The sequence below is a fragment of the Mastigoproctus giganteus genome, chromosome 3 (genome assembly GCF_048544385.1).
Source record: "Mastigoproctus giganteus isolate SK-2022 chromosome 3, ASM4854438v1, whole genome shotgun sequence".
In the NCBI taxonomy this organism is placed as follows: domain Eukaryota; kingdom Metazoa; phylum Arthropoda; class Arachnida; order Uropygi; family Thelyphonidae; genus Mastigoproctus; species Mastigoproctus giganteus.
In genome coordinates, this window is record NC_143577.1 from 114301099 (window position 1) to 114315143 (window position 14045).

A 14045-nucleotide genomic window follows, 5' to 3' on the forward strand; every position below is an offset into this window, starting at 1 on the left:
GAAAGGCACCTGGGGTGGATGGGACCTATCCAGCTATATTAAAGGCGGCAAAGGAAGTAAGCAAACTCTTAGCCATAATTATGAGAGCTTCCCTGGACTCAGGGGAGGTACCCATGGACTGGAGATGAGCAAATGTGACCCCAATCCACAAAGGAGGATCAATGGGAGACACAGGTAATTACAGACCTGTTAGTTTAACTTCTGTTCCCGGGAAATTAATGGAGGCACTGGTTAAAGAAACAATGCAGGAACAACTAGACATTATAACTGATGTCATAGCTTGGACACAGCATGGGTTTGCTAAGGGGAAGTCTTGTCTCACTAATTTGATTGGATACTATGATGTAGTCACAAAGGATCTGGATGCAAAGAATAACTTTGATATCATATATTTGGATCTTAGAAAAGCCTTTGATATTGTTGCACATGGAAGACTGCTGCACAAATTGGAGCAGTGTGGCATTGGAGGCAAATTGCTGCTATGGATAAAGGGATGGTTGAGTGGGAGAAGACAGAGTGGTAATCAATGGACACTGCTCTTCGTGGATTAATGTTATTAGTGGAGTTCCTCAGGGTTCAGTGTTGGGTCCATTGTTGTTTTTTGTATTTATAAATGATATTGATGATGGTATATCAGGCTTAATGTCCAAGTTTGCAGATGATACGAAGGTTGGCAGGGTTGTTAATGACACTAATGACAGTACACTGCTGCAACAGGATCTAGAAAAGTTCAGCAGATGGGCTGAGAGGTGGCAAATGTAGTTTAACATTGACAAATGTAAAGTACTACATATTGGAAGCAGTAATTCCAGAGTAACGTATCAACTGCGTCGTACCACACTGGCAGTGGTAGAGAATGAAAAGGTTTGTTTGTTATTTGGTTTTTAGGAGCATTAGCAACTAAGGCCATATTGCTCCGGGATATGCGGTGGTCATTCCCTGACCTTTCCGCATTCTCCGTATTTGGTGGTGACGGGCTCGAACCCCGGTCTAATCAAGAAGCGTGTGCTATGCACTGCTGCTCCTTCCCACCTGGCTACGGAGGCGCTAGAATGAAAAGGACCTGGGGGTAATTGTGCAGGCAGATATGAAGTTTTCTGAGAGTGCAGACGGTCTGCAAGAGTAGCATGGTGTCTTGTTAATGATATATAGGAATTTTTCTAGCAGGAATAAGGAGGTGATTATCCCCTTGTATAAGGTAATGGTCAGGCTACACCTTGAGTACTTGTATACATGTCTGGAGGCCTCACTTTAAGAAGGATGTAGAGCTGTTGGAACGAGTACAGAGAAGGCAACAAGATTAGTGAATGGAACAAAGGATTGCTCTTATGAAGAAAGGCTTAAGTTTTGCAAATTACAGTGTCTGGAGACTAGGCACCTGCGAGGTGATCTGATTGAGGTGTATAAAGTCTTGAATGGTTTGAGCATGCTCAATGCGGATGGGATTCTTCCTCTTGCTCAGAATAATCGACTGAGAGGGCATAAATTCAAATTCAGGAAAGACGGTTGTAGGATAGATGTGCGGAAGTTTGCCTTCAGCCAGTGGGTGATTTATTGGTGGAACAAGCTTCCATCTGTCGTAGAAGTTGATAGCTTAATAGATTCAAGGCGGAATGTGAGAAACATTTGGAGTGAGTGGATGAGTGAAATAAGGTGGTTTTTTTTTTTTTTGGCTGATGCTATATAAACTTGCTTTTTTTGCATCATGTCCCTTTGCTAATGCTAATGTTCGAGTCACTCAGATATTTAGCTAATATGACATCATTATCAACTCCTAAAAATTCTTCAAGAACAATTTCTCATTGATCAAAGCTTTTGAAGATTGCTAAATGTCTTCTAGTAGTTCATGCCTCTTATCTCTGTTAATTAGCATTTTAGCAAAACCTGAATTTGAGAAGCAATTCTTAATTGTTGTTTCCATCACAACTTGACTCCACACTTTTGCCGACTCATATGCACATCCACAAATCTATATTAGAATCTATAGGTTGGTTGGTTTCTATTCTCAGTATAATTTTTTCAGTATGCTTTGGTCTATTGGCGGCAGTTAAGACGAATTATCCAGAAGAAAGAAAACAAGCTTCAGACTTGTAAGTTTCAAAATTACCGAGTGAAGGTGGGTAGGGCAGTTGACAATCAATGTGATTTTTCTGTTTTCTTTTGTCATCTTTCTATTGAAATTTAAAATCCACTGCTCAAAAATTTCACTTATCATTCATGGTTTTTTGTTGTAGTTGTAGCCCAACTCCAACAAAATCGACTTTACTCCTTCGGAACATTGGGGTTATTTACTTTTACCTATTACCAAAAGTTTCAGTTTTTCATTACCAGCCATATTTGCAACCAAGAGAGTAATTCTCTCCTTACTATTTTTACCACCTAAACATTTATCACCTTTAAAAGTCAGTGTCTTGTTCGGCAAACATTTAAAAAACAGACGTTTCATCAATGCTGAATGTCTTTGGACTCGTAGTCCTCCATAATTTTTTTCAAAACAGTTTCTTTCCGATGGTAAAGTTTTCTTCAATTGCAACTCCTCTTTCATCAGAAATAACTTTTTTGAGCAAGCCATGATGTTCTTTAAACATTCCAAGCCAACCAGAACTGGCTTGGAATGTTTTGTGCCCTAGAAAAGATGCTACTCCCTAGCCTTTTATTTTATTAATAGCTCCGATATCGGCATGTTTTGGTCTCGAATCAGCTTCATCGACTTAAAAAACTGCTTCATCTACATCTTCCCAAAGGTATAATTTCGCACGCTTCTGACTGCCTCATGTTTCCTCAAACAGTTTGAGAATTGAGACAGGGTTTTTCAGAATGGTTGATACACTACTTCCAGGGGCGTCAAATTTTAAAGCAATTTATTTTTTTTAACACTGCGATCTACACTATTAAGCACTTTCACTTTTTCACACTACACTCAAGAGACGTGCGGAAATTTGTTATTTGGTTTTTAGCATTAGTAGAGGCATTTGATGCAAGAAAGCAAGCTTATGCAGCATCAGCCAAAAAAAAAAAAAAAAAAACCACTTCCACTTCACCCCTCTGTTCGTTCAAAATACCTGTCCAGCTGAGCCTTAAACTTATTTAGGCTATCAACTTCCACGACAAGGGATGGAAGTCCGTTCCACCAACCAACCAACCACTCGCTGGCTAAAGGCAAATTTCCGCACGTCTATCCTACATCTGTCTTTCCTCAATTTGAATTTATGCCCTCTCAGGTGATTATTTTGAGCGAGAGGAAGAATCCCATCAGCATTGAGCATGCTCAAACCATTCAATGCTTTATACACCTCTATCAGATCACCTCGCTGGTGCCTAGTCTCCAGACACTGTAATTTGCAAAACTTAAGCCTTTCTTCGTAAGAGCACCCCTTTGTTCCATTCACTAATCTTGTTGCCCTTCTCTGTACTCGTTCCAGCATCTCTACATCCTTCTTGAAATGAGGCCTCCAGACCTGTATACAGTACTGTATACTGTGGCCTGACCATTGCCTTATACAAGGGAATAATCACCTCCTTATCCCTGCTAGAAAAATTCCTATATATCATTGACAATACACCATGAGCTACTCTTGCAGCCCGTCTGCACTGCTCAGAGAACTTCATATCAGAGAACTTCATATTTAGGAGCATTAGCAACTAAGGCCATATTGCTCCGGGAATATGCAGTGGTCATTCCCTGACCTTTCCACATCCTCCGTATTTGGTGGTCACAGGCTCGAACCCCGGTCTAATCAAGAAGCGTGTGCTATGCACTGCTGCTCCCGCTCACCTGGCTACAGAGGCGCCACTACACTCAAGGATTTCCTCTTAGACACTATAAGGTTACTTGCACAGCAGTTAAAACAAAGTTGAAATTAGGGACCACTTGCAGTTACCATGTAAACAGAGACGGGTGAAATTTAGTGAAAGTGTAGTTGACTCATTTCTTTGAAACAACAGATGAATTTCTGAGATAAAGGGAAATCACTCTCTCCTAATTCTCTAATAGGATGCTTACGGTAGAAAATAGGTTAACCAGAGTCAATACCCACGACAGGAATATGACTTAATCTTTGTCAATGGCTGTGGACAGCTGACCAGCGGGACTTCTCGGCATAGTAGTGTATAAGTTGTATAGATTTTACTCCTTTTTAGCCATTTCTGACCCACTGCTGGGCAAAGGCCTCTCCCAAACTTTCCCATCTTTTTCTATCTTGCACCATGGTTAGCCAGTTTCCTCCTGCAGGGTTTTACAGGCACCATTAAATTGTAAAATGTTTTAGCTCTTAATTCATGGAATTAAAGCTTTTAGCTATTAAAAGCTAAAGGGAATAATGCTTAATCCTTTTAACTCTTAATTTGTGCTTTCTACAGCATCAACTCTATTGCCTAAAGGCGAGAAGTGCAAACAATGCATACGCAGGTCTCTCGAAATTAGTTCGTTATATGGAAATTTTCTTTGTTATACGGAAACTATTTTCAATGTAATGACCACGGTGAAATCAAAAAAGTTTGCTACATAGAAAATTTTGCTATATGGAAGTTCGTTAAAGAGAGGTCCAACTGTATTTTGCACTTTGCTTTACATTTCATATTAAAAATTCCTTTTCAAAAAATGCAACCTTTAGTTAGTATAACTATGCATTTCAGGATCAAACTTACAGCTATTGTTGGTATTGCCTAGCTTTAAAATGTTAACATAAAAATGGGTGGTATTGTCTGCTGAATAAAAGGAACAATGTTAATGGCATTGTTCTTTTGTGGAGAGCAGTTGTTATTATTATTATTATCATTATTATTAATAGTCATATGGTGCAAGGAAGCCTGAGGCTTATGCTGCACCTGCCAAAAAAAAAAAAAAAAAAAAAAATTTCCCGAGTTACCCTGAGAAAGAAAGAAAGAGAGAGAGAAAAGTAGAAAGGAATCACCAAGAAAGAGAAGAATAATGATATCCAGCTCAGGACCCTCGGTTTGCCAAGCCCATACTCACCAGATGTCAGGCCCCTGGGGTTATTTTTTTTTGTTGTGAAGCCGGTTGGAGTGATGCTTGGAATAAATGCATATATATGTAGGGGTTTGTTTCCTTAATCCAGTATACAGTAGTACTTTTATAAATGACATAGTAAGTATACAAAATTGGCTATATAATCACTAGGCAATAACTAACTAATTTAAGCATCTAAAATAAACAAAAGTAAGCATCCAAAGCAAGCATCTAAATTAAAATGAACATCTTATGTGTACTACTGGACAAGGAGAACAGAAATGTATATCATATATATTTTGTTCGTTTATTTTGAATATTGATCCATTCAAAATCTCTGACGGATGTGGACCAATGCTCATGTGAATTAATACCATTTAGTATTTTTATTTTTATTGTTTGATTATATTCTTATTTTAATAATGTGAGTAGGCTACAGCAGTATCTAAATAGGTTGTGAGTACAGCAGTATCTAAATAGGTTGACAGCCGACTTATGTTGGCACAGTAATTGCTGGACTTCATATTAATTAGGCTCTGTTAGAAGAGAAAACATTTATAATACAATAAAATTAAAAAAAAAAAAAAAATATATATATATATATATATATATATATATATATATATATACAGCAATACCCTGCATAGCACTGATATAATTGGTACCGAAACTGTTCCGTGTTATTAGAAACTGTGCCGATTCAGGTATAATTATAATTGGTTTTAATTGAATGCATACCAGAGAAACATTAAAAGAATATTGCAAAAAATTTATTGATGAAAAGGTAACATCATGAGAGGAGAAAAAAAGCTTTATTATTTATTTAGATATTTCAATAATGAAGTTCTCTTCTTTTTCTCGGCGTACAAGTCTTTTTGGCATAAAATCCCATTTTGTAAAATTTTCCGTATCTTGATGCTATGTTCAACATTTGGATCTCCATTCATAATCGCCTCGCTGGCCATGTCATCTCCCAAAACACTTTTTCTAATTCTTCTGTTGAAAATTCTTTTGATGCCACTTCAGTGTTATCCACTTCAGAATTGTTTTCCTCTTCTTCATATGCAGTTTGCTCATCAATTTCAATGAGAGTTGCATCATCTAAGTCATTTGCTTGTGAGTCAATGCAGTCATGTACATTGGCAGTGTCCAAAAGTTTCGAACCCCAAGTCTTTTCCAATCTTCACAATGTCTTCAGCAATTGTCTGAACTTGCGATTCAAAACCAGTGAAATTATTTGCCATTACCATGTGTATGCCATATCCAAAAAACAGCAGTTGAATGAATAAACGAGGAAGATGAAAACATGGTTCTGTGAGTTTGAAGTTGGACAATAAATGGATGTTGGCTGGTGGCAGCACGGGTTCGGACTGTTTTGAAGGAGAGACCGGGAATTATAGAAGCAAATTCAGAAGAACAGTGCCCAGGGAAATATCTGTAGAAGAGTCATGCAGCGGAAACAGTACGTCTATGAGACAGAGAGTGGAGAGCCCTGTTAGAGATGACTCATTAATTAACCTAACTGCCCTCTTCTGAATGAATCAAGAAGCCTGAGAGGTTTTGGGTGCACCAACCCAGATGTGGGAACAATATTCCATGGTAGTGCGGATTTGCGATTTGTACAGAGTGAGCAGCTGTTTGAAAGAAAAGTAACGCTGAGAGCAAAAGAGAAAACCAAGTTTTTTAGATGCAGAGGAAGCAATATTTGTAATGTGCTTGTGCCAAGAGAGATTAGAAGTCAGGGTAATCTTCAAAAGATATATATCATTTTGCCTAGAAATCGGAGTGTCACCAAAGATAAGCATAGGAGCAGAAGAATCCTTTTTTGCGAGATATAAGACAAGACTGAGTTTTAGAAGGACTGAAATCAACTAAGTTGTCTTTGCTCCACTGAAGAATTACCTGGAGATCGGCATTTAAGGAATTGGTAGCAGATTTTTGAGAAGTTGAAGCTGATTAAGCAGGGCAAGGTTTCTCAAAATGGAAAGAGGAATGCAATGTGCTATCATCGGCAAAACTATGGATAGGATTTCCAATCGATGGAAGAAGGTAATTAATATACAACAGAAAAAGAGTGGGGGAAAGAACTGAACCTTGGGAGACACCGGCATTAGTGGAGAAGTTAGAAGACAGAGAGCCATCTACCATCACCCTCAGTGAGCAATCAGAGAGAAAACTGGATAACCAATTACAAAAAACAGTTGGCAAACCATAAGATGGAAGCTTGTTTAGAAGACCTTTATGCCAAACATGATCGAAAGCATTTGAGATGTCAAGAGCAACTACTTGTGTTTCACCAAACCTTTCCATTGAATTTGTCCATAAATGAATAACATAAGCCAGAATATCACCAGTGGATCAACACTGATGGAATCCACACTGGCAATCGTTGATCAGACGGAAGGTTTCTAGGTAGTTTGAGAGTTGGCGGTTAATTGATTTCTCCATTACTTTAGAAAGAGTAGAAGTAATTGCAATGGGATGATAATTGGATGGGAGGGATTTGTCACCCTTTTTTTTAGGAACTGGCTGGATATGAGCAAATTTCCAAGAAGAAGGAAAAACACCTTTGGAATAAGAAAGTGAAAAAAGGCGGCAAAGAACAGGAGCACAGGTTTTGAGAACAAGTGGAGAAATACCACCAGGACCTGGAGCTTTCTAGGCATCAAGATTCGTCAAAATCCTTCTGACATCCTTTTGACGGAAGACCACAGGAGGCATTGAATGGAGCATGTTGGGAATGGTGGGAGGTGTTTTCCCAAGATCATTAATACATGAGTTGGAAGAAAAATGGGATGCTAGTAGGTCAGCTTTATCCTTGGCTGAAGTAACAACAGAACCATCTGGTTTGTACAGAGGTGGGAACACAGATGGGCAAAAGTTGCGCATGGGCAAGACCAGAATGCTCGGCTACCATTAGGGTAAGAAGCAAGTTTTTTACTCTTAGCCTGTTCAAACTCTAGTTTGGACTGATTAATAACTGCTTTAAAATTGTTGCACGCTTTGGTGTAGGCAGAAAATGAAACTGAAGAATTAGAAACAATCCAATTACAATATTATCATTAAGAGCAATATGGTGCAAGGAAGCCTGAGGCTCCTGCTGTACCAGCCAAAAAAAAAAAAAAAAAAAATTCACCCGAGTTACCCAGAGAGAGAGAGAGAAGATTAGAAGGAAATCACTAAGAAAGAGAAGAATGATGATATCCCACTCAGCACCCTGGGTGTGCCAAGCCTCTACTCACCAGATATGAGCCCCTGGGGTTTATGCAGCATTCTTCTCTTGAACAGCATTAGCACATTTATTGGAAAACCAAGGTTTAGATAAAGGATGAGATTTTAAAGTGGAGTGTGGGATAAAGGATTCCATTCCTGCAAGAATAATTTCACTGACACGATCTGAGCAGACGTTGGCATCAGAAGTTTTGAAACAGTAATCCAACCAAGGAAAAGAAGAAAAGAAATCTCGCAGGTCATCCAATTTTGCATTCTTGTAATACCAAACAATATGAGGTTGGGAATAGCCATGAGATAAAGGCTCCATTGGAGAAGAGACAATCACCGAGTTGTGATCTGAGGTGCCTAAAGGACCTCTCACTTTGACCATGTACTTAGAAGGGTTGTTTGTGAGAAAAAGATCAAGCATGTTGGCTGTATGGTTAGGATTGTCCGGTATTCTTGTAGGTAAATGAACAATCTGTGCAAGGTCATTAGTAATTGCGAAAGCCTCAGCATCTCGACCAGCTGGGTCGGTGTGACTAGAAAACGGAAGCCAGGTGGAGTTGTGAACATTAAAATCACCAAGGAAAATTACCTCACTGTTAGGAAAGTTGGGCTGGAGAAAGTGAAGCTGCAAGGAGAGGAAGTCAAAGAGCTCCAAGTGGTAGAGTTGGTGGAACAGTAGAGACAACAGATAAATTTGACACATAGGTAGAGAGATTTTAAGCCAGAGAAGATCGAAAAGAGGAGATTCCAAATTACCAAGTCTTTGACAGGGAATATCAGAACGGACATATGCACAAGTACCACCTTTGAGGCAAAAGCAACTATACAGCAAATAATTTGGGCAACTGAGATGAGCAGTAGTTGAATCAACCGATAACTGAGATTCTGTCAGAAAACGTACATGGGGTTTGGCAGACTGCAAGTAGAAATGGACTCACTGAGATTAGACTGAGACCACGTATACAGTCATACCTCAATTAACGAATAGGATGCATTCCACGAAATTACTTCGTTAAGCGAAACTTCGTTTTCAGAGGTAAAAATACTATGGCCAGAATAGGGATACGATCCTACGTAAAGAAAATGAAAAGCTTTTTTTTGAACAAAGAAAAGTTTTATTACACAGTCAACTTACATACAAAGTGAAATCACATTTTAAAATATGAGTCTAAAGTTATTTAGACTCATATTTTTTATGCTTTTTTTCTCTTTCATTTAACAATTGCCTATACAACGTTATTGGATTTAGCACTGATCGCTTAACAATAACACTTCTTTCTAAATCAGGATCATTTTCACTAAAAAAATTTAAAATGTTTACAATGTCATTTAAACACCTTTTTAAATCTTTGGTTGTTAATACTTTTTTGGCAGGAACTTCTTTAACTTCGTCTTCATTTTCTTTGTCTTCATTACTAACAAGGTTTTCTAAATCTTCCACTGAAAAACGATCATCTTCTGCATTCAATAAATTTCTAACATCCTCTTCATCGACATTTTCGAAACCTATTGATTGAGCCATCTGGATAACTTCATTTCTAATTTCTTGGATGTTATTTTCTTCTTCTAGTACAACTTCTGGCCATATTTTGTTGTGTTTCCTGGAAGAAACACAACTTTGACAGGAATGCATGTGTCCAACGTGTTAAGATCAGTAGGATGTCCCGGAGCATTGTCTAACAACAAAAGAGCTTTTTCTTCAAAGTTGTTTTTTTGATAATACCGTTTTACTTCAGGACAAAAGTGGTTAACAAGCGTGGGTTACCAAGGAGTTACCAACCTAACTCCTTGGTAACCCATGCTTTTCTATTTGCTTTCCATATTACAATATGGAAAGCATCATCTGTTTTTATGTTACCTTTTAACGCCTTCGGATTTTCATTTTAATTTATAATTGCCAGAGGCATTTGATTCAAAGAGTAACGTGAAATGGTCTTTGGCTGCTTTGCACCCAGCAGCTGATTTTTCTTCAATAGAAATGAACCTTTTTGATGGTAGCCATTTCCAGAACAAACCGCTTTCGTCAACACTGAACACCAAATTTGGTGGAAAATTTTCACGTTCAATTATTTCCTTTAGTTTTTCTGGAAACTTATTTGCAGCTTCAACATCTGCACTTGCAGCTTCTCCTGTTAATTTTACACTATCAATCCTGGCCCATTTTTTAAATTTCTCAAAATTCAAAATTTAAACAAAAATAATGCTTTTTCTTGAATCACCATTTGACTTAAAGGCATATGACATGACATATCATCTATCTACAAACTTAACATTTTCTCCATTTTTTCTAAAATTGGACTCCTTAAATGAGTTAATTTTGCCGCTGTAACAACTGTACAATTCTGAGCAGACTGTTTTATTTTTTCTGATTGACTTAGTATGGTTGTTAAAGTTGATTGCGCTAATCCTAAAGAATGTGCCATATCGGATTTTCTTTCGCCACTTTCAACACGTCGTACGATATTTAGTTTAGTTTCCAAAGAAATTGCTTTTCTTTTCTTTAATTCTGACATTTTAACTAAAAAAAAATTTTTCTATTAAAATTTACAAAATCTACATTATGTAATGCTATCAAAGAACCTACATCAATTATTGCAATGCACCACACTGAAACAACATCAATCATGTATTACAATGCACCACACTTGAACACCCTATGAAGTGTAAACAATGACTAAATTAGGCGAATGATGCGCAAAACTGTTATAACAGACACACCCACAGCTCGGGAGCACTCAGGAGTACGTAACAAGTCGCCGTCAGTCACCAATCAGATGATTTTCAGGCGTTAGCCTTAAACTGGAATATTTTTTATGTTAAATGGGGCTTGAAATTGCAGACTTCCTTATATCGAAGCTTCATTATCAGAGGTAACTTTAGCCGAGGTATGACTGTATTTGTGAAATGAATTAGGAAGTGTTTGGGAGGTTTAGATCTTTTTGCAGATAAGCTTGCTCTAGTAGTTTGACAATTCATGGTGTATTCAATAGTAATAAAAAGTGGGTGGGACATGCTGTATGAAGTAATGAAATTTTTGGATATGGCATACACATGGTAAGAATATACCCAAATCCTTGACATAACCTGGCATCAACAATGTCCCAAGCATACACACTACTCGGACTCCCTCCAGTCACTATCTGGCAGAGTAGAGTAGAGGTACAAGTTATACACTAGCTGATCTGGAAGCCTCCTGGAGGGTTACCAATTTGGTCAGGTATACAAACTAGCGGCCGGTCTGCGAACACCGTTTTAGAGCTGCACCATCGAAATGTATGGAAGATTGGATCTCGCCATGATGTTCATCATAACCTCAAAAGTCATTAATCACACTGCATGATGGAAGACATGGGGCGGGGTTGACCGGAACTTAGGTCTGGAGACTAAACATGGGTTCCACCACTTGAAGCCTCCAATAAGCAAAGTGGTGGTATTGCACCAGTTGATGAGAGTCATGTGCCACCTAGTACTGCCTGGTAACACAGAGGGGCGGCATTCCTCCATGTGGTGTGGGCACCACACCTCAACCCCTGCTTACGTTGGTTCACACCTGGGTGGTCATCCACCATGTACTTGTGCATGGAGGTTATACCCAGGGTTACTAACAGTCCCACCATCGTGAAGGTGCAAACAGAGGATTTGGCTATCACAGACCGTTCGGACTTCGCCAAAATTGGGTTCACTTGACTTGAGTGACATTCAAGTGTCAGTTCGAATATCAGTTCCATCAGCATTTTAGACTTCCAGGTAGCAAGTACAGCCTGTCTGGCATATCTGAGAGAATGTCTGTGACTACCTCAAGGACTAAATGTATTTCCTGTAAATAACAGTCTACAGAAGTTCAAGTCTAATGTCAACAAATATCTTCTTTCATCTTCTCTCAACCTCCAAACCAAGCACGGTACTAAGTACTATAGGTTCTAATACCTCTCGTGCTTGGGTTTTCATAAAAAAAAACAGCCCTGTGATAGCAAAATTAAATTGACTAAAGATGCCAAAACGCTAAATTGAGCAAAAATCCATGAAATATCCTTTTGCTCTGAAATGGACATATACATGGCTTATAATTATCTATCACATTCACATCAGTGGCATATCCACGTATCATCGTAAGAAGGGGCATGGCAACCAGTTCTGTGTAACTTCGTAAGGGTGGGCCTGGTGACCAGGATTTTGAGTTTTTTTTTAGAACGCCTCCTGCTTTCTGTTTCTTTAATTTCAATTTTTTGGTTAAGGGGGAGGCATATGCCTTCTCTGCCCACCCCTGAATATGCCCCTGATTCACATTACATTATCACACTCAGGGATGCCAGGAAGATATGTTGTCCCTCGGCGTCGACGACCCTAGCTACACCTCATGAAGTTTAGGTTGAGCAAAAGTTCATAAGACTAAGCTTTGTATTTGTATTGAATTTGGTGTAAAAATATTTGTTATACTTGGGTCTACAAGTCACTCCTCAGCTATCAGCCTGCCATTCACTATTTCCACAAGTGAGGATATGGTGAATTGTTGTTGTGATTAAGGGTTTTTGGCACAAGGGTCTCCTGGTCTATATTGTGCCTGTTCATGATTTACTGATGACTGAGTCACGACAAATTATATATGGTATCATCTTTGATAAGAGATGCAAGAATACTTTTCAGAAAGTAGTTTAAAAAATGTAGTATTACTTACCAATATCAGCACAAAAGTCGTCAGATCCAAAAACAAGTCCATCTAATATAAATGGCCCATCTTGTGAAAGCTGCACAGCTTTCTTACAAATATCTTGAAGATTCAAGAGACTCTGGGCACTTTCAACAAAGAGAACAAGATTCATCTTGTCAGGAAGGTGGCGAGACTTCAAATGATGCTTAAGCTGTTCAGAAATCTAAAAAAAAAAAAAAAAAAAAAAGCAGATAAAATTTTTCTAATCTGCCCCTCTTCCCATCCCCAACCACCCACACTTAATTCTTGAAATAATTTTTTCCAGTAATTTTGAAACTGTGGACTTTATGTAACTAATATTAATGATAGTTCTTCAAAATAACAGTTACATAACAATTATAAATGAACCTATATACAGCATGTTTCCAAACACATGAACCATACATTCAGCATCAATTCAAGTCCCGAAGACCTGAAAACAATGAAAGTGGTTTATATAAACATGTATCCAATTCTATATAGTTACAGAGCTACAGCTATTTGAATTAAAAAAAAAAAATTATCGAGTTTTTAATTGGGGAAAAAATAAGAATAATCAGACACATACCTAGTAAATTGGTTATTCATAGTAGGTACATGTTTGCTTATCTTTATTTATATTTTATTATTTTTTACCACTGAAAATTCTACAGTCATGTTCTTTAATTCAAATAACTATAGCTCTGTGACCATTCAGAATGAGACATAAACATCCTTCATTCAGAATAAGCTGTGTTGAATTTTTTTAAATTACAATTATTATTATTAGTAGTAGTAGTGGCATATGATGCAAGAAATCATCCTTATAAAGCATAGGCAAAAAAAACTCTCTCATCACCTGTCCATCCCCTCCAATAATCTGCGTAGTTCTTCCTTAAATTTATTCAAACTACCGACTTCCACAACAACAGATGGAATTTTGTTCTAACAATCAACCACCCACTGGTTAAAGGCAAACCTCTGCACCTCTATCCAGCAACTATCTTTCCTCAACTTGAATTTATGCCCCTCATACATGTAAACTGAGAAAGGGGAAGAAAGCTCAAAGCATTGAGCTTTCTCAATCCATTCAAAGCCTTGATCAGACCACCTCAATCACATCACCTCACAGTTGACTAGTCTTCAGATGCTAAAATTCGCAGAACTGAAGAATTTCTTGGGAAGCCC

At 38.1% G+C, this 14045-nt stretch overlaps 1 protein-coding gene across 3 annotated transcripts in view; it reads right to left on the reverse strand.

Moving 5' to 3' along the window:
• Positions 1 to 14045, reverse strand: part of LOC150088232 (citramalyl-CoA lyase, mitochondrial-like) — a 244668-nt gene that overhangs the window by 90345 nt on the left and 140278 nt on the right. For all 3 annotated transcript variants that reach the window (XM_090370649.1, XM_090370647.1, XM_090370648.1), the window contains one exon: positions 12867 to 13062. In XM_090370649.1, the coding sequence (XP_090226775.1) occupies positions 12867 to 13062 (196 nt within the window). The remainder of the gene's footprint in view (positions 1 to 12866; positions 13063 to 14045) is intronic.